The sequence below is a fragment of the Macadamia integrifolia genome, chromosome 5 (assembly GCF_013358625.1).
Source record: "Macadamia integrifolia cultivar HAES 741 chromosome 5, SCU_Mint_v3, whole genome shotgun sequence".
NCBI lineage: Eukaryota > Viridiplantae > Streptophyta > Magnoliopsida > Proteales > Proteaceae > Macadamia > Macadamia integrifolia.
This window is the reverse complement of record NC_056561.1, coordinates 6412759-6439229: the sequence shown is the minus strand read 5'-3', so window position 1 is coordinate 6439229 and position 26471 is coordinate 6412759. Positions and strand designations below refer to the sequence as shown.

Below are 26471 nucleotides of genomic sequence, written 5' to 3'. Positions count from 1 at the left end.
GTGGAATTTTTTAAAATGCTGGATGATTCATCATCCTTTGTTATTGGTTGTGTTCTTGGTTGTTGAATGGACTGGCTGTCCTTCTAAAGATGGTGTGGAATCATTGCGATGTTCTACCATTGTCAAATGGTCTGAGATTTGCTTCATGATATTAAGCAACTTTGTATAAGGGTCCGGTGTTTGTTGTGGAACATTAGAGCCACTTTCAGCCATGGTTCTGATACCAAAAATAATGGCATAAGAGCCAACGGCAACTGAGTTAAACTATCCCAGCCATGAGCAGAATCGCAGGAACTCAAACCAGCAAACCTCAACCAGGTATACATCAGAAATAATTCTCTATTTAGGGTTCAGATCAGCCCCAAACTCCATCCAGGTATAGTCAACTATTAGAACCTCAAACCCTTTAAGTTAGGTAAAGATCCAATGGCTGGATTCAAAGTTATTGACAGAAGAATGAAATAGCAACTTGTTTCAGAATTAGAAACATTGCTGTAACTTCACATCCATGCAATGGATAGAACATCATACATAATAACTGATTCACAATTCAATGAATAGAACATCATACATAATAATCAGTTCAATCAAATGACTATAGTCTTCAGATCAGCCGCACACCAATATAGTGTCATAAGATCAGATTTAGAAACCAGCACTCTCTGCATGAGGTCCATGCGATAGCGGAGTTACCAAATGCAGAATATATTTTCATTTGTTGTAGATATGTTTCTACCTATATCCAGCGTCACACGTTTATTGAACTCCTCGGTCTTAACGATCTCCTTCCAAACTCCGAGTCCATAGTTAAAAATTAACATTTTTTATTTCCTAGTCATTAGGTTCCCATATTTCATTGTGTCCTCTTTTCACCCTACTCCCCAAATCCTGTACTCAATTTACTCATAATTTTGTGGCCTATATGGTCATTGCAGTAACTAACAGTTTGACTAATATAACCAAATGAATAGGGAATCTGGAGAAACCTCTTATCCACACAGAATTCCAAAAGGATCATTTTCTGCTAAATATTAATGCTTTCGTTATTTTGTGAAGGAAATGCAAATTTGATTTTCGTAATACCTAGATGGAATTGAAGGAAGCTTTAGGCACTCTTCGGATTTGCAATATGGAGTTTGGTGGTCCGTCTCGGCCCTATGACCCAACTATGCTGAATTTTTCTCAATTGTATTAGTTGGGATATGGCTGCGTTGAGTGGAGTTTTATTTGCAGCTGTTCAACTAATTTTGAAAGTTAATGACCTTTCTTCGTTTCCTAAATTTATTTTTCCCAAAAACTTTGCCCTTGTACAAAGCAACATGCATCTCAGCTGAAATTTAGAATGATCAGGCCCTGAAGTGATGTACAAAATATTTTAGTGCGAGTTCAGCTGCCACACTGCTTATATAGATAATAGTCCTCGTATGGGTTCTCTGACTGCACTTCTAGGATGCCTAAATCCTTCTTTCAAAAATAAAATATCACATGTTGGTTTTTATTGGAAAATCATCAATATCTACTTTGGTGGAAAATCATGTTTCATACTCTGTATTTCTCTTTCTTTTTCTCTCTCTCTCTAATTGAATATCTGCTTTGGTGCAGGAATGAAAATAGCATTTTGTTCATCTATGAATTGAAAAGTTGAACATGCTCTTGATTCAGATTCAGAGAGGCTCTCAGAATTTGTGGAGATAGAGCTTTACATGCTGATATCTTCCCAGCCAAATAACTGAAGACTCGCAAAGAAAAGAAAGCAGGGAAGAAGTTCAATCAGTGCTTGTGATGCAAGTTTTAATCATTCAAAAGGAGACAGTGTAGAAGTTAGAAGTCATTATAATGTTGTGGTAATGATAGACCCAACTCCATTCCAGCATTCCCTGCGATTTTAGAGACCCCAAAGAAGCTTGGCACAACAAACAAGTGACAAACATTCCCTGTTATGTTCAAGACATGTTCACTGTCATTGCCAACTACCTTTATGTGGCCACTACCTTTGACAATGTAGATCACTTGAACTGCGGAATACAGAGGTGCACACATTGCATTGGCATTGGGCCTTAAATGGTTGGCACTCGAACCAAGTTTTCCCAAGAAAGGAAATTTTCCACTGGTTAGGACATGTCAGTTCTTAACGTCAACAATTGATAATGTGGCCTCTATGTTAAAGATCATCTCATCCTTGTTAGCCTTGGAAGGCTGGGTATGTTCTTTCCTTCTGGCAACCTTCATAATTAGAACACCAGGCTGGGTTTTCACAAGCTCAACAAACAAAATCGGTTGAGGAACCGTCAAGATACCTGTAGCTCTGGTTAATGAGAAATATGTGAAATTGCTGGGATTATGGTTATTTGATGTGTCACCTGAGAATATAACGATTAATTCAGTTGGAAATGGTATAAGAAAAGAGTATTTCAGTCTATATATAGCCAGAAGCCCTCACAATGGAGGGAAATTTATTGATGCACAGTGCCAGAAAGGGAATTTACAATGGGTATTTATTTAGATTTAAACCTCTCTCTCTCTCTCTCTCTCTCTCTCATATTGAATATCTACGACCTTGGTGCCGGAATAAAAAAGCCCTTCTGGCTCATCTTTGAAGTGAAAACTTCAACTGCCTTTGGAGTCAGATTCAGAGAAGCTTGCAGAACTTGTGGAGATAAAGCTGTCCACACTGATGTCTTCCCAGCTAAATAGCTGTAGATAGGCCTGAGAAAAGAATAGCAAGTAAGTAATTTAATCAATGCATTGCAATGCAACTAATAATAATAATAATAATAATAATAATAATAATAAGGGCAAGAGGTCACTGCCTAGAAGCATGGCCCCTGACTCAGCACGAGGCCAATGAGAGCTTTCACAAGGGCATCAATATGAATGTGATTTTCAATTTCATACGGGATGGGGTGGTAATTTCAGAGTCTGAATTCTGGCATCCCATGTGGGTAGAGAATCGGGACTCATAATTTCATTGCACCCTTGTGATCCAAATGGGCTGCTTTCTTTCTCCCTAATAATAACTCAAAAGAGACACAAAGGAGAAGTTAAAAGAGTCATTACTGTGTTGTGGTAATAATGGAGAAACACTCAATTCCTTCATCTCCTGCAATTTTTGAGACCACAAAGAAACTCGGCACGACGAACAAATCACCAGCCTTAACAGTTGTGTCCAAAACGCGTTCCCCATCAATACCAAGAACCTCTACTCTTCCACTCCCTTTCACAATATAGAACACTTAAACTGCTGAATCTGGAGAGTATTCTGGTGCACACATTGCATTAGCATTGAGCTTTACATACTTGGCACTCAAACCAACTTCCCCCATGAAAGGAAATTTTGCCCTCGATAGAATGATCCCACGCCCGCCGTTCTTAATGTCAACGTCCGGTGATGCAGTCTCTATGTTAAAGATAATCTTCTCCCTATTAGACTTAGAAGGTTTAGGCATGTCTTGTCCTTCTTTAAGCTTGATAATTAGAACACCAGTTTGGCTATCCACAATCTTATTTGCTGCTTCTTCATCCAAATCACAAGCTCTACTAACAAAATCAGTAGAGAAGCCCTTAAAGATACCCTTTTGTCCTGCTAAGAAGAAATATGTGAAATCTCCTGGACTGTGAGCCTTAGAAGTGTCACCTAAGAAAACAATAATAAATTCAGTCTCATTATCATTGAACCACCATGAGACGGAACCAAATGGTACAGGTATGGTGTCTCCTTTTTTAATCTCCACCACCTTCTCTTCGGAAGCATTTGGCAATACAATCCCTACTCTTCCCTTTCCTATGTTGCAAATAATTCCAAAAAAAAAAAATCTTGTTAGTTGATAATATAGCTAATGGAGTGTACCAATAAGGTGTGACTGAACTGTTTCATACATAGGAACGGAATTTGGATCAGATCCTCTTACAAGGATAATGAGTGGATTCTATGTGTGGATTGGGTACCACTCAAGAATGGTTCTCGAGGGCTTGTTCTGGCCTCACAAGAATGCAGCGAGCTGATGTCATTTCATGTGAGGTGAAGAAAGAGAGAGAAAAAGTACTAAAATATCCTCCTCCGATGGTTGAGAGAATCTTCTTTTATAAATATATTTGTAAAATTCTTCAACCCCAAAACTTAAGCCATTAGATAGAGTCCTCCATCCTACTTGTTAATTGAAGCCACCCTCCCACTTATAAGGTGAAAGCACAATCCTTTCTTCATGTTTCCATATTACTATTAGCATTGGAAGCTTGGAACTAAAGAGGACAAACATAAGCAACACCATTCACAGCCACATCTCCCTCACTTTTTCTCTTCTTATTCCTTTCCCATGGCTTTATCCATCTCATTTTATCTCATTCATATATAGTGTTTTTATATATATATATTTTTTTAGAGAGAATATTTTCTATCAAGGAGCGAAGGGTGTACTAGCACCTCCCGCTCTCTATTTCTCTAGCCAAAGAACTCATTTCATGTGGAGAGGGATGGTGAGCCGGAGGATGCCACGCTCTGCTCCTAGACAGAATACACTCGCTTTTTACTATAGCACATTATTTTGTTATCTTATGTAATTTTATATCTTTTACATACTAGCTTGTATGAAATATAAATGATATTAATAAAAATATGTGCATTAATTCATGAATAAAAAGGACAGTTTTCCTTCTAGATATAAAAAATTATACAATGATATAAAAATATCAACAATTCCGAAATCTCAGCCACATTATAGCTGTCTAAAATTTCTAGGATTTTTTTTTATCTCTTAAAAAAATTTTGGGGCTAACATCTCCTTTTAATTGAAACTATACTTGTATTTATGGCATCAGCCACATGCCTAGCTGGTCAAGTTATAATCGCAAATCATACTCTTATCATTTATGAAATTTTAAGATCTATAAATGATTATTGGCAAGAGGTTTTGTGCACAGTCGTGTATGGCGCATGCTTGTACCTTTGAATGGATACAAAAACCCTATCAAAAATGCCAAAATCACCATTTGCTCTCTATTTTACGAATCATCGATGGGAGAGTATCTCCTTTGCATGAATCCTTTCTCAAGATTATTTACATGACGAGGAAAAAAAAAAAAAAATCAAGGAAAGTATAACAATTACCTTGAATTACATAGCCAATCTTTGAGGAATCAGCATAGTGGGGTAACGCTAGACCAAGGGGCTTTAGAACAAGCTTCCCGCCACCAAGCTTGGCCTGGCGAAGAATGGGGAATTCAGTACTCAACCAGGTATGGTAAGATCCACCCTCTCCTTCAAAAGCCTCTTGCGCTACCTTTGGTCCCAATTCTAACTCCATAGTTACATTAGCTAGCTAGCTAGTTGAAGCTCTTCCTGGTTTTCAAGATGGGTTTGGTGGGTGATTTTAAACCCAATTTAAAGGCGTCTGGATCAAACAATGTCATCATTTGGATAACAATGTAGTGTTCTCAGTAAAAATAAATAAATAAATAAAGACTGACCCACTGGATGGACTGCGAGATTTGTTCTTATTCCACATAATAATCCAAAAATTATTGTTTGAAGAAGTAAAATGATATTGTAAAAAAGAAAGTGAATAGTTATCTAGGATTTGTTGGTGTACTCCACGATAGACAAAACGGCAGTCTTGCTTGCTGACATGCATATCGTGGTGTTGAAGGGGGGTAGGTCCCCTGCATAGTGGGGCATAGCCCCCACTCAAATTATTTATTTGAGGGTAGTTTTATACTTTTCGGTATTAGAGGTTTTTGCTATATAATTATAGTGAGGTTTGCTTTCTTTGTAAGCAATTCTGAGAGGTATGAAGACGAACGTTGTAACCTTATGCTCCATTGATAGTGAAGTAGAATCGTAAACTTGTATGTATTGTATGTTCTTGTTTTTTCATTACCTTTTGCATCACTTTTAAGATTACATTTCTACAAGATTACTTCAATGTAACTTTCTTCGCTGTGAAATGAATCTGATTATCATGCAAATCGTTCTTATACAAACCGTAACAATCGAAGATTTACCACGATCACGTGAGTCACGCTGCTAACCCCACCGTAGCAGGTGGCATTTTGGGCCCAATATTGGGAGTTGCAGAACCCATTAGGGATCTGCTTCTTCCTTCGTGAGTGATTTGTTTTGGAATGAAAAGGAAACATTGGAAATCTTTCCCAATAAAGTTAAATTAAATAAATAAATAAAGATAACATTATCCAATGGGATGGTTTGTTTTGTTGTGGAAAGTTGTTTACAAACACTTTTCTTTCTTAGATATTGTGTCGGTACGTGGTGGTTGCTTAGAAAATATAATTAAAATAACACATCCACTACAATTATTTTAAAATAAAATAAAATAAAGAATATTACTACTTGCAGTCATGGCTTTCATGATGTATTAGTTATGTTATGGTTGATTTATTTTACATGTTATATTGCCGTTTAATGTGTGTAATATGTGTATTAAATCATACCTTTCCATGGTAAAAAGTTAACTTATGACTCGTTTCACTTATCGGGATGTGTGGTCAATCTTCATCCATCAACATATGTTTGTTTATTCTTATTTTGAATTGGAGATCATACTTTTTTTTTTTTTTTTTTTCTAACTTAAATCATAATTGTTTTAAAAGACGAAATGGGTCATAAGATCATTCGTGATACCCACTTGGTATTGGGTTTTTGATTAATTCAGTTGGGAATGGTATAAGAAAAGAGTATTTCAGTCTATATATAGCCAGAAACCCTCATAATGGAGGGAAATTTATTGATGCACAATGGCAGAATGGGAATTACAATGTGAGTTTATTTATATTTAAAACTTTCTACCCACCTCAAGTGAAGGTGGCATTTGATTCCAAGACAGTACTATAACTAATTGGATGACCCAGGTCACATTATTTGCTCTCTCTCTCTCTCTCTCTCTCTCTCTCATATTGAAGCTACGACCTTGGTGCAGGAATGAAAATGCCCTTCTGGCTCATCTTTGAAGTGAAAACTTCAACTGCCTTTGGAGTCAGATTCAGAGAAGCTTGCAGAACTTGTGGAGATAAAGCTGTCCACACTGATGTCTTCCCAGCCAAATAACTAAAGTTAGGCCTGAGAAAAGAATAGCAAGTAAGTAATTTAGTCAATGCATTGCAATGCAACTAATAATAATAAAAAGGGCGAGAGATCACTACCTAGAAGCATAGCCCTGGCACCAGCATGGGCGATCAGAGCTTTCACAAGGGCATCAATATGAATAAGACTTTTAATCTTGTAGAGGATGGATGGTAATTTCAGAGTCAGATTCTGGCATCCCCCACATGATGTGTGGTATGAAATGGAATTTCCACTTCAATTGAATCCGCTATAAATAAGGGACATTCCATTTCATAGGTATACCCCCATGTGGGTAAAGAATTGGTGGACTAGTAATTTCATTACACCCGTTGACCCCATTAGGCAGCTTTCTTTTTCCCTAATAATAATTCAAAGAGACACAAAGGAGAAGTTAAAAGAGTCATTACTGTGTTGTGGTAATTACGGAGAAACACTCCATCCCTTCATCTCCTGCAATTTTAGAGACCACAAAGAAACTTGGCACCACGAACAAGTCACCAGCCTTAACAGTTGTGTCCAAAACGCGTTCACTATCAATACCAACAACCTCTACTCTTCCACTCCCTTTCACAATAGAGAATACTTGAACTGCTGAATCTGTAGAGTATTCTGGTGCACACATTGCATTAGCATTGAGCCTTACATACTTAGCACTCAAACCAACTTCTCCCAAGAAAGGAAATTTCGCCCTCGATAGAACGATCCCACGCCCGCCGTTCTTAATGTCGACGTCCGGTGATGCAGTCTCTATGTTAAAGATAATCTCCTCCCTATTAGACTTAGAAGGTTTGGGCATTTCTTGTCCTTCTTTAAGCTTGATTATTAGAACACCAGTTTGGCTTTTCACAATCTTATTTGCTTCCTCTTCATCCAAACCACAAGCTCGACTAACAAAATCAGTGGAGAAGCCCTTAAAGATACCCTTTTGTCCTGCTAATAAGAAATAAGTGAAATCTCCTGGACTGTGAGCCTTAGAAGTGTCACCTAAGAACAAAACAATAAATTCAGTCTCATTATCATTGAACCACCATGAGACGGAACCAAATGGTACAGGTATGGTGTCTCCTTTTGTAATCTCCACCACCTTCTCTTCGGAAGCATTTGGCATTACAATCCCAACTCTCCCCTTTCCTATGTTGCAAAAAATAAATAAATAAAAAGAAATATCTTGTCAATTATAAATAAATGAATAGAAATAAAAACCCTATCAAAATACCAGAATCACCCTTCCCTCCCTCTTTCACGAATCATCGATGAGAGAGAATCTCCTATGCATGAATCCTTTCTCAAGATTATTTACATGAAAAAGAAATAATCAAGGAAAGTATAACAATTACCTTGAATTACATAGCCAATCTTTGAGGAATCAGCATAGTGGGGTAATGCTAGACCAAGGGGCTTTAGAACAAGCTTCCCACCACCAAGCTTGGCCTGGCGAAGAATGGGGAATTCAGTACTCAACCAGGTATAGTAAGATCCACCCTCTCCTTCAAAAGCCTCTTGTGCTACCTTTGGTCCCAATTCTAACTCCATACTTACTTTTGCTAGCTAGCTAGTTGAAACTCTTCCTGGTTTTCAAATGTGGTTGGTAGGTGACTGGCTGGAAGGAAAATGTTGAATCACCTAGCTTTCAAACCCAATTTATAGGCGTCTGGGTCAAACATTATCATCATTTTGATAACAATGTAGTGTTCTCAGTCTACACGAAAAAATAAGATTTATCCAGTGGACAAGGCTCCTGCCATTGTGGGATCTATCCTCATTTCACGCAACCCAAAAATTATTGTGTGAAGAAGCCAAAAGGTAACAATGACTGAACATTGGAAATAGTACAAGGTTTTGTTTTTTTCCCCTTTAGGGCTTGTAAGCCTATCATCTTTTGATACATTGAATTTGCGTGTTGCTTGGCTCCATGGTTCTACCTCTTCGTTTTTTGCTTTCTCTTGCTCTCCTTCTAGACCCTTGACTGTGTTTAAGCGGCTCATGTCGGTAACCTTCGGGTCTAGATTTCTTTGCGTATTTTCCTTTTTCTTCTTCTTTAAGGATCTTTATCTATTTAAAGAAAAGTCTAAGTTTTCCTTCTCCCATAGCTGAATCATAAGATCCATGTGACCCTCGTTTCTCTCCCTCTATTATGTGTGGTTCAACTATCCATTGACATATTCTTTTCCATATTTTCCAAATGGACGGATCATGATCATTAAAAATAAAAAATAATAAATAATAAGAAGAAGAAAGATGAGGCGATGATAAGGCTGAGTACAAAAAGTGGATTCGAATCAAACTCTTTGTCGTCTTCTATTGTTATGGACGTTTTTATGAATATTGTGATCCGTGTGGTCAAATCCTGTGAGGTGGAGAGAGATTCCTTGTAATTGTAAAAATGTGGAATCATTCTGTTAAAATGACAAAAATGCACTTATAGGATTAACTAGGTTAGAATATGGTCAAAAAGGGTAATACAGTGGACAAGGCTCCAACTACTACAAGGTCTTGGAGGGGCTAATGTACATAATTTTACCCACTGCTTCGTAAGAGAGACTGTCCAAATTTCAAATCTGTGAGCAACATGTTGTAATAGTGCAACTTAGCCGTAAAAAGAAATTCTGTATTAAATAAATATCCTAGTACTTGAAGTTAGTTTGAAAATTAATTTATTTAAACCCATAATTTGGAAAAAAAAAAAAATCTATTTCACTAAGGACTCGCTTTGCAAGTAAATTATGTCATCCAATTAGTCCCTGAATTTAATACCATTTAAAGTATTTGGAATAAAGTTTAAATTGTCTTTTGAATCATCAAATTCTGATTTTGTGAATAAAAAATTATGAAATTTCAGAATTTAATGGACTTAAGCCAGATTAGACCCAACCCAGTTCAAAATCTTGGTTTTTGTTGCGAGTTTGGCTCTTCCATTCTGTGTAGTCCATTGCTCTTAACCCTTTGGTTAAACTACAAAGTGCCCATTAAATGTCCAAATACATTTCTAATAATCCAAGATTGAATTTTATTGAAAACCCCCTGTAGTTAATCCTGGATTTAACTCTATTCTCTCAAATGGTTTTAGCCTTTAGGTGAGACTTGATTCCCCGGCCTCGTTGTTGAGAGGCTAAGGAGGTCTCTCAAGGCTGAAAATGGGAATTTTTCATGTTCCTAAGCATTCTTGGAGAGTGCAGGTGGGCCTTGAAGCTCGAATATTTTAGGGTTCTTAATAACGGATTTAGCCCTCCACCCTAATACTCCTGTTCTTTCACCATCTTATTATATTTTCTTCAACTTTTACTTCGACTTTAATTCATCTTATCTTGTATTTCAGTTACATTTCTTATGTGGATAGGTGTACTAACTCTCTAGGTACTAGCAATTTACTGTAGTACACCTCTAGGTACTAGCAATATACTGTGTTGGTTCTACATCCGTTGGTAGTATCATGGTCCCTGCATTTAATTTTTAATTTTTAATTTTTTATTTATTTTTTTAAATCTTGTTCTGCCTGTATTATATTGTTTATTTGATTTCGGTTGGAGGGTTTTCTCCTTTTTTTTTCCCTCAATATTAGTGGGGATTTTGTTTTTTTTTTTGTTTTTTTTTTTTTTTTTTTTTTTTTTTTTTTTTTTTTTTTTTTTTTTTTTTTTTTTTTGTTTTTTTTTTTCATGTTTCTGTTCTCCTAAACAGTTTTCTCTAAGTTCTTCATATTCATGTAATTTGAAAGTTATCTTCCATGCATTACTCGATGTTGTGCCAATTTAGAATCACTTTGCTTTAATTGTGAGTTTTCTTATGCAAAGTTTTATTTCGTTTAGATGCTCTAATTAGTAGATTTGCATTTATAGGAATAGTTCTTAATTTTTAGCGTTTTCTACATTTATTTATATTTTTGTGTATTATTTAGTGATAGGGACAATTTTGTCATTCCAAGCATATTTGTTTTCAAAATATTTTATTTGCTTTTTCTGATTGTTGTTAGTGTGTATATTTCATATCTTTAAGAAATTTTTTGAGCATTTTTTAATTTTTAAATTTTCCCCATTAGAGAGCAGAGGAAACATGATTAGTTAACGTTCTTCATCCTTTAATAAAAATACCAAGTAAATTGGAAGGTCAGTTTAACCAAGTGGACCAAGGTGCGCTACCTTCCATGATTCACAACCTTACTTGAATCTGATCTCATGATTTGACTAGTTCAAAGAGAGCCTTGTTTTATTTGTACCACCCTCGTGGTTGTAAAACTCAGATTGGATTGGTCAGTTTCGGCTTTGACCGATCCCCAATTCTGATTGATCCAACCCCAATACACAGGTAAGGTTCAAGGGTAAAAATGTAATAAAATTTGATTTTTTTTAACAAGCAGTGATAAATCTATCCTATATTATTCGATGATCTAGGCTGTTTCAAATCGGTTTTGAATTGATATCGGCCTTGATCGATCTCAAGACCTATCCCAAGTTTTAGAACCTTGCCACCATAATCAAGTCTGGATCAGGTCCTCGTACAAGAACTACTCTCGGTCCTAATCCACACATGGAATCCACTTGTTCTCTCTCTTCTTACAACAGACATTCACATTGAGTAGATTCTACCAATACCTTAAACCTTCGTTATATTAATGATACACTACAATATCAGCTCAACCATCTGATCTGATCCAATTTTTGGAACAATGAGCAAGACTCACACTCATTTGTAGAGAATTAGGCCTCTCATTAGTAGTAACATATAATCCCTCGTTCCTCTTGCCTATTGTAGGTTTCAAGTTGTTGATGCCAAAATCCTAGTTCAAACCTAACTTTGAAAGTAACAAAGAATTATATTTTCCGATTGTAGTTTCTTCTTTGCAGTTTGAAAGTAGATAATAAGCATGAAGACTGTGATTCAGGCTTAACCATTCAACCTTATATAACACCTCACTGAACTATGGAAACTAGGAGGCAATAATGGATCAGGATAATCACATCTGCCATTGCCAGAGGTCAGTTAATTTTCTTTTAAAATTTGTGTAGGGAATAATTGGCTTTGGAACCCCAATGGGGTAGCCGAGTTTGTAAGGGATCTTCGCCCTAAGAAGTGTGTGGCTCTGAGTTCGACTCCTCTTACTTTTTTGGGCCACTCACACGGGATGTTTTTTTATCTTCACTACTTTCAATGAATGTTGAATCTCATTCAACCCCGGTATGACTCAAAAAAATTAAGTGGCTTTAATTACTAATTAGGTGATGTCTTCTAATTTTAGGTTGAAAGGCAAAGTTACAATTATAACTGGTGGTGCAAGAGGGATTGGAGCTGCAACAGCCAAGTTGTTTGCCCTTAATGGAGCTCATGTAATCATCGCGGACATCCTGGACGAATTAGGAACTAGCCTCGTGGAATCAATAGGAGGTCGCTACATACACTGCGACGTGGCAAAGGAATCCGACGTGGAATCAGCGGTCCAGTTGGCATTAACATGGAAAGGACACCTAGACATCATGTTCAACAATGCTGGCATCCCAGGCATGGATGGCAGCATAGCCAACATAGACATGGACAAGCTGAATAGACTACTAGCAGTTAACCTTAATGGTATGGTTCATGGAATCAAGCAGGCAGCAAGGGCTATGATTAAGGCTCAATCCGGGTGCATCATATGTACTTCAAGCTCAGCAGCACTCATGGGTGGTTTAGGTTCTCATAGCTACACATTGTCTAAGGAAGCCATCCTTGGGTTGGCCAAGAGTGCAGCTTGTGAACTAGGGATGTATGGGATACGTGTGAATTGCATCTCTCCACATGGGATTCCCTCAGAAATGCTCGCCGACGGCTACCGGAATGTTTTAAAGGAGCCGGAGATTTCGATCGACGACGTAGAGAAGCGAGTGGCCAAGGTTGATAATGTATTGCGTGGGAGGAACGGCAGAATGGCAGATGTAGCACAAGCAGCCCTCTTCCTTGCTAGCGACGAGGCTGGATTCATAACAGGGCATAATCTGGTGGTAGATGGGGGATTCACTACTTGCTTTACTAATATGAGACTCATGTATCAGTGATATGCAACTCTGCACTTGAAACGAATCTACAGATTTTCGGCTTAGCTAATCCCACGGATTCATGCTGACCCCACAATTATATGAATCAGGTCCATTGACTTTAACACTTAAAAACTATTAAGGAAGGATTATTATTATTATTATTATTATTATTATTATTATTATTATTATTACTATTACTATTACTATTATTTTGGTAAAAGAAGGATTATTCATCTGCTAATGTATAAACTAAAATGGAAAGAAGCCATTTTATTAATCTAAAACAAAATGTAGTTTTCCCAAATTTTTCAAAAGCCATTTTCTTAAACCAAGTTAGATAGAATTACTATTGATGTATACATTGACACTGCCTTTCCTTAATTGTTCGAACTTTTAGGTGAAACAGTAACGAACATGGTATTAGAGTAGAGAAATGTTCTATTCCAGAAAAATACATCGAAAGAGTTTTCCTGACATTTCTTCTCCCTCAGTGCCATGTGAGTTCCATGTTTAGGTGAGAATTTAGTAGTCTCTTGGAGAGAGAGAGAGAGAGAGCATGATATGACCAATTTGATATGATCGAGGAAAAGTGCCAAAACACGATATTTAGCATGACCAATGTTATCTAAGAAGAATGTGAAATTGTTGCAAGAGGTCATGGTCCAAAATAGGATCCGGTCTCAAGAATAATAGCATGGGCTTATGACTAGAAAGTTCATCCTCGAAGCTTGAAAATTGGGGATTTAGTGCTCAAGAAGATCCTAGAAAGACCGATGTAGAAAATTCAAGGAGAGAGAGAGAGAGAGATCTGGGGAAATTTAAGCATTATATTCATCCTTAGCCTGTCTTCCTACGCCAATATAACAGCTCTCACCAGGTATAGCACGCGTTGTGACCATCTTCAGATCACTTCTTCACATGGAAATCTCATGAGAAACGGTTTTTTTGACAATAAAGGACTCTACAGGTTAACTTCATAAATTAACCTATCAAAGTAAAGCATATAGTGCAACAAGGAATTCATGACCCTCCTTACTCACTACCCAATTCTTCCTCCTCGTAAAATGCTATGTGTGTGTATGGATGACTTGAGCTACTTACTTCTCACAGCCTCAAACAAACACTTGAAGACAAATATATACATATAATGCTTAGAAGGTGGCTGGTTCTAACTATCTTACCCTCTCTTGCTTTGTTTCTCCTCTTCTTCTTATTAACCTTCATATGAATCATCCCTTAATGTTGTCGTCAAGTAATGCTATTACCATCAAAAACCCACCTCGCCGGCAAGTCCAATTCAGCCTCCTAATAGGAATCCTCACACGGCCGGATTCCTATGACCGCCGCCGCTTTCTTCGCCTCATCTATGGCATCCAATCTTCTCCAATTGCCAGTATAGACATAAAATTCGTCTTCTGTAGACTCACCAAAGATGATCAACGGGTACTTATCGCACTCGAAATTCTCCGGTTTGATGACATTATCATCCTCAATTGCACTGAGAACATGAACTCCAGGAAGACCTACACCTACTTCTCTTCGCTTCCTTACATCCTCTCCCATAATTATGACTATGTCATGAAGGCCGATGATGATGTCTTCCTAAGGTTAGTACCATTGGCTGCATCACTTGAGCCATTGCCTAGGATAGATTTGTATTATGGTTTTGTAATCCCTTGCAATAGCCATAATCCATTCGTCGAATATATGTCAGGCATGGGATTTCTATTCTCTTGGAATCTCATCAAATGGATTGCACTGTCGAGCATTCCTGCTAATCAAACATAGGAGCCTGAGGATAAATTGGTTGGAAAATGGTTGAAGATGGGGAAGAAGGCTAAAAACAGGGTTTCGAGTAAGCCAGCGATGTATGATTATCCAGGGAATAATGGGAGGTGCTCACATGAACTTATAGCTGATACTGTGGCAGTTCACAGGCTTAAGAGATGGGATCAATGGTTGGATGTACTTAAATTCTTCAATGTCGCCAAGGGGCTTGAACCTTCAAAACTGTACAATATTTGATTGGATTTGAGACACAATTATATCTTTTTAAACGTAGAGGATTCTTTGACCAAAAAAAAAACATGGAGGATTCACATATGGATTTGCCCGAGGAAGAGTCAAAGTCGACCAAGGATGACGATGACTCTAGTCATAGTGTCTTTAGAACCTGACCCATCCAGTTTTGAGAAGTTCTATGCTGGAGAATCGTCGCATAAAAAATGTCCCACGCTATCTTCGCTCTCACGATTGGGCTACTTAACTCTTCCATAGTATTTCTTTTTTAGTAAAGATTTTCTTTTCCAATTTTCCTTTGTGATGCAGGGTCTATTCTGCTTGTTTTTTAGGGCTGCTCTCCCTTCCTTAGGCCAATCTAAGAGGGGCATGGTCGCCTTTGATCTCTTATATTTTTCTTATTTCTTTCTAAATAACTTTTCTTACCTATTGAGTAAAAAAAAAAAAAAAAATTCTTAAACATTTATTCATACTAGGCTTTTAAACTCCTTTATAGATTCCTCTCTCCTCTCTCTTTCTCTCTCTCACAAAAGGGGGGAAAAAAGAATGGAAAGCTGTTCATAAGCATCTGTCCAAAATCATATGTAGAAGATCTGTAGTCTAACTTTCATAGAATTTCATTGAAAGAAGTCCTGGTTTGAACACTTATATATATGCCTCGCAAGTTGGATGGATTTGAATTGTGATAATTAATTCCCAAAATTGCTTGCTCATATATCAAGTTTGAGTCAAAATGAAGTTCACCAAGTGATAATAAAAACATTGAAAAAATCCGGGCTTGCCTGAGGATGCACATGGACCACCAAAGTAGTATATGGATATACATAGGAGGGTCTGTCTTCATGGAAGGGTTTTTTTATTGGATTTGGGTTTGAAATTTTACACGTGATTTATTCGGAACATTTTTATATATTTAAGAGGTAAATAATATGCACGTCGTCAGGTCCAGATAAGCTAGTGAGCGGAAAACACATGAGAGAGGAGACAAAGGAGGACAATGGATATTTTCACTAGTAGGAAGAGCGGTAGATAGAGGCTGGGCACAACACTAACGTGTCTAACTTGTCCTTATATTCAAGTGTCAAAATTGCTATATCATCATTTCACATGGCACAAATTAGTATTTCTACGGGATCTAGCTCCTTTCTAACCAGTTGGACGCCAACCAAGCATCCGACTTGGAGGACCCAAAGACGCATTGCAACACACGAATATGTACCCCAGGTCCTCCTAGCCTTTAGATGTCTACATGGGCATCCCAACTCTTGAAGAGGATAAGGGGTGCAAGTTTATCCTACCAAGCGAAAGCCCGCCTTAAAACCCACCTGAAAATTTCATGGCCTGGGCTGAAAGTTTCAGCCAGTGGGCCAAGCCTTGTCTAAGGTCCTGGTTTTAACCTGGCCTGGTCCGGTCCTTTCCTATCATAAACATGGACCCTCACAACCCAATCCAGCCCGACCGGTTGTACCCCTAATTTTAATGATGTCATTGTGAGGTCAAAATGGTATATTCTTATTCTTATTCAACAGCTGCTATGTGTTACTCCACGTGCTTGTCAGGTTACACCAATCTATAACTCAATATGCTTTCGCTTTCTGGTGCACAGAAACAATGTAGATAGATATATGAAAATTTGCATTTGATTAACCTTTGCTTTCTCATGCATAAAAACAGTATAGACGAATAGTTGAAAATTCGCGTTTAATTAACCCTTGCTTTTTGGCACAAAGAAACAATGTTAATGAATATTTGAAAATATTATTTGATTAGCTGTTGCTTTTTGGCACACAAAAATGATGTAAATGGATATTTGAAAATCCGCATTTAATTGGCATATTCTTTCTAGCACACAGAAACACTGTAAATGGATATTTGAAAATCTGCATTTGATTAGTCTTTGCTTTCTAGCACATGGAAACATTATAAATGCTTTTTAGTGCACTGAAACTATGTAAATGGATATTTGAAATTCCGCATTAAATTAGCCTTTTTCTTTCTAACACACAAAAACGATGTAACTAGATATTTGAATACCCGCATTTGATTAGCCTTTGAATCCCTAGGAGTTCTACCAAAAAAAAAAAGAATCGTTTGGGAAATTCATATTCGAAAAATCAGTTACAGTAACTATTTAAAATCGTTCAAAAGTTATATTATCTGATTCAATCATTTAAAAATAATATGATTAAATAATATTTAAAATATTATTATCATTTCACGACATATTACATATAACTAAACAAGAAATTAAATGAAATAAAAAGATTCATGATGAAAAAGGACCCTTTAAAATCAATCCTAGTCAAGTTTTTGTCTTCTCTAGTTCTTTTCTACTCAACACAGATATCTACGGAAATAAATAGATAGTCAAAAATCCATATCCGCTTTGTATTTGTATCTATTTATGAGAACCCATATTTGAAAATTTAGATTTTGAAAACTTTCTGAATCAATTCAAAGATAAATCATAAGCAAATGGGATAATATTATATTCGATTTGCATTTTATCCATTTACCTATCTGATGCACTGGCAGAATAGGTTAATAATGAGGATTTTTTTTTTCTTTTCATTTTTGTATTTTATGAAAGGTTGGTGAGCAACTTTGTGGGTCAGGCGTTATTGAAATTTTGATTTGTGTCATAAGATGGCTTGTACACAGTTCTAGTCTTTTAGACCATCCAACTTCAACATGAAAGCTTCTCACCATTTTAAGTCACATCGACAGTTGGTTATACAATTTGTTTAGGAATATATTTTATGGATTAATCACATGTCAATTTTTAGACTCAAACTCAATTAAATATCCATACATATATATTCATGCATGTATACCTCGTTCTTGGATCGTTTCGAATAAAAAATGCTTAAATATTGATATCAAAATAAAAATATATATATTTCAATCACAAATACATAGGTGCTTCAAGGCATCAAGATATTCTATCCCAAAAAAAAAAAAAAGAACAAACATCCAAATATGTGAACCAGAAAAGATGTCTCATAGTTGCAAAACATTTATTCTATGTACCGAAAGAACCAAGGTGGTTTAATCAGAATTGGAAGTTGGGTAGACCTATGACATGGACCATACAATAATTAGCACATGCTATTTGTGACATGTGGTCCTACAATGAAACAATTTTATTTTTTTGAAAAATTCTTATAAAGGGCTCATAGGCCAACTAGGATGGCAGTTGGGCGGTGTCCCAGCTCAAGACATGCTATGGCGATAGTTGCTTCAATAAGCAAGCTATGCCTTAACCAACTGAGCTAGCACCCATGTGGGTACTTTGTTTTTTTGTGAGACACATGTGAATACTTTAGGAAAGCAACTCATAGCAATTTGTATCACATGGATTGTACAATAATTAGCACATGAGGTATGTTTTAGAATCATTCAACTATACAAGTATGTTTTAGAATCATTCAACTATACAAGGGACCTACAAAGGCTTTGATACTATCACGGAAACTTGATTCACTGATCAAGTTCTTGAAGCACTCTTCTAAGGGAGAAGTGTCAATCACCAGGGCAAGCCCTCGATCCCAAGAAAAAGTATTTTGGTTCCTCGTCCTTCTATAATAAATCTACTTGGAAAGTATCGATTTCACTAAGGGTATCAACTAAGGATTAGAGCTGAGAATTAGATTAGAATTTATCCGATTTCACCCATTAAGTTATTTATCTGATTTTGTGTCTAAATTTTGGATTTGATTAATAAAGGGAACAAGTTGGTTTTAGGATAGGTCTTCCACGATTCCAGAATGACCAACCTTTTTCCCCTTAACATGAAATGCCCTCTCTGCTCCCTCTTTTTTCAAAACACTATTTCGCTGTTTCTCATTAATGAACTCTTCTATGCCTCTTGTTAGAGAACTCTCCCCTTAAAAATTATTAATAAAAAAACTTATTAATGAAAAATTAAATGTTTTTAATTTTCAAAGGCCTATATTACATAAATAATACTTCTAGTATAGAGCTTAATGGTGTACGAATTGAACGCTTGACTCACGCAAAAGGGCTCATTGATTCTAAGATTGATTCATCTAATTTATCTACAACAATAGCAATGCAACAAAAGTCCGGCTCTTAGAGGGTTGGGCTGAATTGGGCTCTTAGGCGGTTGGTCCCAGCCAGGCAACCATTGGGGACTTGGAATGACCAAATATTATTCGGTCTAAGTTTTAGTCCGGCACATTTGTTAAAAGTCCAACTTGGTCTTGGATTTTCCCAATCAACCTCAATTAGGCTAATCGATGTGAGCCTAGAATTTGCATCCCTATAGGGGAGTAGGAAGGGTACATGGACACACATCAGAGTAGATAAGAAGGTGAATGATAAAATTGAGACTAAAATGGACATTTAATCTATTTAGACCATTTTTTAGATATCTAACGGTAAGAGATGTTCCATCACTCTTTAATGTGGTTGGATAGTTATGCCCACCCACCAAATTTGTTGGTGGAATCTCAATCACCAAAAAATTCGCCATGTTACTTAAGAGTGAAACAGGGCTGGGTTAGGCCGGGTTTTTTAAAACTCTAACCTAACTTCATCCCTATCATTGGGCCCAGGCCCGACCTAACCATGACCCGCCCTCAGGTTGCGGGGGGCTGACCCTGATTAGCCCTAACCAAAGGAAGGGAATTTACATTAACTTTAATTAAGGCCCACATGCACGGGCCCAAATTGAAATCAATTTTATAACCCCTAATCCAAGCAATGGTCAGGGTAAAACCATCTATGGTCAAACCAGGTCCAACTATAGATTTCAATTCTTTAATCCTTAGACAAATCCTAACCATTTGATATAAGAATTTCAATCAAGGCCGATTACAACCCTTAGATTCAGGGCAACAACGCATGGGGCCGCAACCCACCAAAGAATAACACAACCATAAGAAGGTGGCCCCACAAGAAGGTGGCCGTCCTCGGAGAAGATGATCGGAGGGTTGATTCCTGCACTGGGATTCCTGGTGAAGGTAGGCAACAATGCTTGCATCGCGACGAACGACGAAACCCAGCAGAGAAAATGATTAGACAGTGGTTTTGAGCTTGTATTTCTTCGCTATGTTTTCTTTGATTAGGATGGGAATGTCGTGCAACCTAGAGGAGGAGGAATCTCTAACGATGTTGTACAAAGAGAAAGGGTTGAAGGGGTGGCGGCCATGGCTGCTAGAGGAGAAAATGAAGGATGAAAAGATTTGGGTTTAGGGTTTTCTAACCCCCCAGTATATTATTACCAACAAATATTTGATGTAATGGCATATTGTGTAGTACTTTACATTATTATTATTATTATTACTATTATTAATGTTTTCCTTATATAAATTAAACACATTATATAAATGAGGGTTAAAGTCAGGGTTGGGCTGGGTCGAGCTGGGCATAGCTCGACCCTGCCTAGGGTTTTAGTTTTTCAACCCTTATCTACCTTCAGGGTCAGAAAATTTGGCCAAACCTTGTTTGGGATCACGGCGGATTCAGGTCGTCAGGGCCAAATTTACACCCCTAATATTACTAATAACATAGTTTTCTTTAGGCCACAGTGCATGGGAACAATTTGCCATGGGGCTTCAAATGCACACAAGAAGTTAAAAGGGATATTTTACGTAACATTTAAAAATCTTTATGGGTTTGTGAACCCTAGAATGGTGTGGTGAGCCATCTTGAGTAGTAAAGGAAAACTTTCTCCTTACTAATATACTTAGATAGAAGGGTACATAATTTATATTTGGACTTTTTGCCTCCATACAATGATGTGGAACTACAATAGAAAGTCAAAATATGTGATTTAAAAAAAAAAAAAATACACACATGCACATATAAATACATAAATGGATCGAATTTGCATGAGACCATGATGAACGGGCATTAGTTCACTATGACCCATCGACACTATATAATAAAAGAGATATATATGGAAGAGTGGGGGTCACATTAGGACCAATAACTCTTCCTCCACCGAACGATGCAAAAACAGAAGAGGGGGGTGGGGGGTGGGGGGTGGGGGGTGGGGGGAAAGGCCGCTCTCACTGTATGACACAACGAGAAGAGGGAGGGGAGATAGAGAGAGAGGAATCAGAGGAGAGATGTGGACATTGGGGTGGGGGAATGTGTCACAAACACAAAAAGCATGCCATGTCCATACTATAGGTCTTCATGGTGGAGAAGTGAGTGACGGCACGAGAGACTTTAACTCTCTCTCACTGCCTAACTTCCATGTGGGAGCCCTCATAATGGAGGAAAACCAACTTGCATCACCTATTAGGTGACGACCCAAGACTTGCTACTATCATTTAAGTAGTCTTGGATCCTTTCCAATGTGCCAATGCACATCCCACAGTTGGCAGCATCTGAATACACATCCCGAGCCATTGGATATCCATCGAAAGCGTTGGCTTGAGGATAAAGCGATGAGCCATTTTGATAAGACTCTAAACATATAGTTGAAAACAACTTTTTTCCTTTAGGTGAGATATTTAGCAGAGGTGTTTTTGTTATGGGAGAAAGAACTCTGTCAATCTGGTGTAGGCATACCAACTCGTTGGAGCATCTTTAGCGTATAGGGCAAGGAGCAACGTGGTCCTTTTGCGCCTGCTATGTCTAGGCGTTGGTGCTTCCTACACTAGACTGACAGGGTTCTTTCTCCCATAACAAATTCACCTTGCATCCAAACATAGTGTGGGCAAAATAACTGCCCCGCCCCTCATGAAAGATGAAAATTTCACCCATATTGATTCTTATACTAATGTTCCCATTGGCCCTTGTATTGGTATCAGAACCACGTCTCTTTTCAGAGAACCCTCTCCAAAGAATGCTACCTGGTCACATGATCCATGCTCTCAAACATAGAGGGGGCCAAAATGACAGCCCTACCCCCTGGGAAATTCAAAATACTGTCCCTTGTTGATGCACATGCATTCCCTCGCAATCAGGTAACATTCTTCTTCTAATAAAGAATATAGGTTTCATGTTGGAGACATGGGAGACAGATGGCTAGAGAAACTTAAACTATCCCACCACCTCCCTTCCATGTGGGCCCCTTCATAATGAAAAGAGGAAAGAGGACCTACCATTTAAGTCACATGGTTTGTATGGCCAACGGTGACATCAGCTAGATTAGATGTTCATATATCCCAAAACTTATGACCCATTATGACTCTTAACGGCCGGTTGAAAAAAAAAATCCAAGTAAGATCCTCTTCAGCATGCCAATGCAATACCCAACAGGCATCTGATGGTAGGGAAACACTAGGGTGCATGCCTAAGTGCTACCAGTCCTCCGATGCACAGTAGATGTGTTGGCACAAAAATAGAGGATCAGGGTCCTTTTTTTCCTTTGGTATTTAGCAAGTGGTTTTTGTTACTTTCCCACTTATCTAGGTATTTTCTCCATAAGCATTTTTTTTTTTTTTTTTTTTTGGTTGAGTTTGATTGCAAGAAGTAAAAGGTAAAGAAGTGAAAATTTTAAACCAAAAGTATAAATTTTTCAATCACTACCCCGCATGATTGTTTCAATAACTCAAATCATTTTTTGGTTACTAAATTCCATCTTAATTTGCATCCAAATCCATTGAATTTGAAAAATAAATAAAAATTACATTTAAAAATTATCATTTCTAAATATAGTGAAAACTTTAAGTAATTCATATAATCATGTTGGATGCGGATTACAAAATTTTCCTTTTCAGATTTAAAATTTTTACTTCTTACTTACTTTAATTTCCTTGGCAACCAAACAGAGCCTTATATATTTTGGTTGATTGGACTTTGGATTCTGGAGTTTGGCGTCTGCACATGGCTGTTTTTTCATCTCACAACATCTATAAATTGAGACTAATAGATTGAGTAATAACCACTTCTCTTCCACACCCGATCCCACTCATTCTGCTCATATCCCACAAAGATATTGCAATTTTCCTTAGCAGAGAGCATCCATGGAGTCAGAATTAGGACCCATGATTGCCCCCAAGGTTTTTGAAGGAGAGGGTGGATCTTATTATATCTGGTCAAGTGCTGAATTTCCCATACTTGGCCAGGCCAAGATTGGTGCAGGGAAGCTCGTTCTAAACCCCCTTGGTCTAGCTTTACCTCACTATGCTGATTCCTCTAAGATTGCTATTGTAGTTCAAGGTAATTATTTACAGGCCCTGGAATTCTTATTCTCTATTTCCCTTTTTCATTCAAATCATCATCAATAACTCTTAGAATTTTATTTAATTTATAGTAGAGATCCTTAAAAAAATTAGGAGTTAATCCATTACATAGTTGCTTTCGTTTTTAGCCTTTTAAGTATCCTACAACTAAGTTTACCAAAAGAAACAAAAAATCCTACAATTAATGTGATTTAATATTCATACGAAAGCAGTGATCGTATTCCTTTTTTCTTTTCTTTTCTTTTTTTTTTTTCGATAGATAAGGAAAGTTATATTAGAAAGAAAAAAGAAAAAACAAGATAAGGCGACCAATTCCCCTTATTAGACAGGCCTAAGGAAGAGAGAGCAGCCTCTAAAAAGACAAGCAAAATAAACCTTGCATCACAAAGAAAATTTGGAAATGAACATTTTTACATTCGAAAGAAATACCATGGAAGAGTTAAGTAGCTCAATCGTAGGAGTGAAGATAGTACGGGCACTTCTGATGCGATGACTCTTTCGCATAAAGTTTCTCAAAACCGGATGGGTCATATTTCTGAATACAACATAACCAGAGTCATCGTCATTATTGGTCAACTCTGATTCTTCCTTAGGAAAATCCATATGTGAACCCTCTATATTATCAACTTGATGGGTCACCACGTGGTTCACCTTTGTCTCTTCCCTTGGAGAGATTATAATTGTCGTTACATCCCAATTTTAAATATGAATGAATGATTCTCCATCATAGGGATCATTTTCTAAATTCAAATTTTCCATCATTTATCCTTATTATATAAGAAAACCCAATAAATTTGAAGAATAGTTATTGATAAGGAACAATTGCATTTCAGATGGGTTGTAAGAATTCCATGGAGATGAGATACCAACAATATTTACCTTTAGATTGGATCATCCCTATTAAGGAACCCATTGCAGTAGGCATGTATCTATAATGGATTTTATTTATTTATTTATAACGATGGGTATCTCCCATGGGTCTATACTGTTCCTATAATCGCATGAGTCGGGTCATATCGAGGTTGAATGAGAACCATTCAACTTTCACAGAAAGAAGTACTGAGTACTAAACACCCCGTGTTAGTGACCCCAAGGAGATAAGAGGAGTCCAACTCAGAATCACATGTATCCTGAGGCAAAGGTCCTTGCCAACTCCACTACCCCCTTAGGGTTAGGAATTTATACTGGATAATCTTGTTTTCTTGTGATCCATTTTCAACTCTTACAGGAAAGGGGAGAATTGGAATAGTATTTCCAAAAGCTTTAGAAGAGAAGGTGGTAGAGATTGAGGAAGGTGATATTATACCTGTACCACTTGCTACTGTTTCATGGTGGTTAAACGATGGAGACTCCAAATTGGTTGTGACATTCTTTGGTGACACATCGAAGGGTCACAATCCTGGCAAAGTCACATATTTAATATTAGCCGGAACTAAGGGTATCTTCTCTGGTTTCTCCACTGATTTTGTTAGTAGATCTTGTGATTTAGATGAAGAAGAAACAAATAAGGTTTTGAAAAGCCAGTCTGGCGACTTAATTATCAAGCTTAAAGAAGGAACCAACATGCCTCAACCTTCTAAGTCTGATAAACAAGAACTGATCTTTAACATTAAAGCTACATTGCCCGACATCGACGTCGAGAATGGCGGAAAGATGGTTGTTCTAACAGAAGAGAAATTTCCATTATTGGGAGAAGTTGGGTTGAGTGTCAAGCATGTAAGGCTGGATGCTAATGCAATGTGTGCACCAGAATTCTCTTCAGATTCAGCAGGGCATCAAATGATCTATATTGTCAAAGGCAGTGGCCGTGTACAGGTTGTTGGCATTGATAGTGAACGTGTCTTGGACACAACAGTGAAGGATGGTGATTTGTTTGTTGTTCCAATTGTCTTTGTGGTCTCTACAGTTGCAGGGGATGAAGGAATGGAGTGGTTTTCTACAATTACCTCAACACAGTAATCTCACTGATCATTATGTTCTATTTAAGTTAATTAGTGCTTTTATAATGATGTGAACTCACCAACAATCTTCCATGGTTCTCTCAGGCCTTTCTTCAGTTACTTGGTTGGGAAGACATCACTGTGGAAAACTTTATCTCCACAAGTTCTTCAAGTGAGTTTGAATCTGACTACTGAGGAAGCTGAAGTTTTCAGTTCGAAGATGAACAAGAATCCCATTTTAATCCCTCCACCAATGTAATTGTTCATACTTGAATGAACAATTACGACAGAAACAAATGGGGTTTTAAGTCTGCACCAATAAAGATGTTTTGAAGCAAGTGGCCTGGGTTCCCTACACTGCTTGTACTTCAAAGTATCACCTCGATTTGATTCTTTTGCATGACACTGGATTGGTTTTTAATGTTTCATCGATTTCTTGTTTGGATATTTTGTTTGGGGTCCCCTGTGGGATTACCTTTCTTGATTTCCATGTTGTAATTTTTTTTTTCCCCTAGTGATCATTAAAGTAAATAATTAAAATAAAATAAAAACAGAATTAATGTCCTGGCATTTTAGACGACACCAATATAATCAAAAGATTACTATGAACTTCCACTTTTGGCATGACCATCAGTAGAGAAAAAAGCAACCCTAAAAAAGAATTAGGAAAACCTATATCTAGGCCTTTGAGTTCTCTCCCAATTCAGATATAAGATGATACGAGGGCATTGTTGATTGGAACCCAATCATGCAGCGGAAGGGATCAAATTGTGATCTCGTTTCACACAATTGACAGTAATACATATGAGATTCTTACTAGATTCTTTTCTATACACACACATTATGTGTACTTACATTTATGTACCGAAATCACATCCTTAGTGATATATAATGCAACAACCATGTAAACAGGATGTCTGATCCTTTCCCTTGTCGGGAAAAATTTTGGGTGAAAACTCATTGAACAACTTACAAGCCCAATAAATAAATGTCATGTATAAATGAAGATAAATAATCTTATTAATAAACCAAGTTTGATGGACATACATATCCGACATGCACGATATTCAATTTTCAGTTGTGGAAGATTATGCTGCTCTCTTAGCAACTATTAGCCATTGAATTTACTTCTCTAAAATAATGGAAAATATACCATTGCGTAGATGTCAAATAATGATGCAAGTGCAGCCATTATTGCGGAAACTGCCAAGAAATATGACGATGATTAATACTGTCAACTACCGATTTCGAATCACACTCAATCCATAGG

At 37.2% G+C, this 26471-nt stretch overlaps 4 protein-coding genes and 1 pseudogene across 4 annotated transcripts; 3 read left to right on the top strand and 2 right to left on the bottom strand.

Moving 5' to 3' along the window:
* Positions 1-2356: 2356 nt before the first annotated feature.
* Positions 2357-5328, bottom strand: LOC122079385 (annotated as a pseudogene).
* A 1376-nt stretch (positions 5329-6704) lies between these two features.
* LOC122080271 (cocosin 1-like) lies at positions 6705-8682 on the bottom strand. The gene is made up of 3 exons (XM_042647219.1): positions 8413-8682; positions 7483-8206; positions 6705-7069 (listed from the first exon to the last, which is right to left on the bottom strand). The coding sequence occupies exons 1-3, from the start codon at positions 8606-8608 to the stop codon at positions 6913-6915; spliced, it is 1077 nt and encodes a 358-aa protein (XP_042503153.1). The 5' UTR covers positions 8609-8682; the 3' UTR covers positions 6705-6912.
* Positions 8683-12288: 3606 nt separating this feature from the next.
* On the top strand, positions 12289-13144 carry LOC122078146 (short-chain dehydrogenase reductase ATA1). Its single transcript, XM_042644007.1, has one exon. It carries the CDS (start codon positions 12289-12291, stop codon positions 13096-13098), a length of 810 nt encoding a protein of 269 aa, XP_042499941.1. The 3' UTR covers positions 13099-13144.
* A 948-nt stretch (positions 13145-14092) lies between these two features.
* LOC122080373 lies at positions 14093-15390 on the top strand. The gene is made up of 2 exons (XM_042647329.1): positions 14093-14687; positions 14795-15390. Exons 1-2 carry the CDS (start codon positions 14305-14307, stop codon positions 14856-14858), a joined length of 447 nt encoding a protein of 148 aa, XP_042503263.1. The 5' UTR covers positions 14093-14304; the 3' UTR covers positions 14859-15390.
* A 7557-nt stretch (positions 15391-22947) lies between these two features.
* Positions 22948-25689, top strand: LOC122080157 (glutelin type-D 1-like). Its single transcript, XM_042647064.1, has 3 exons — positions 22948-23238; positions 24490-25216; positions 25307-25689. The coding sequence occupies exons 1-3, from the start codon at positions 23043-23045 to the stop codon at positions 25458-25460; spliced, it is 1077 nt and encodes a 358-aa protein (XP_042502998.1). The 5' UTR covers positions 22948-23042; the 3' UTR covers positions 25461-25689.
* The last annotated feature ends 782 nt before the right edge of the window (positions 25690-26471 follow it).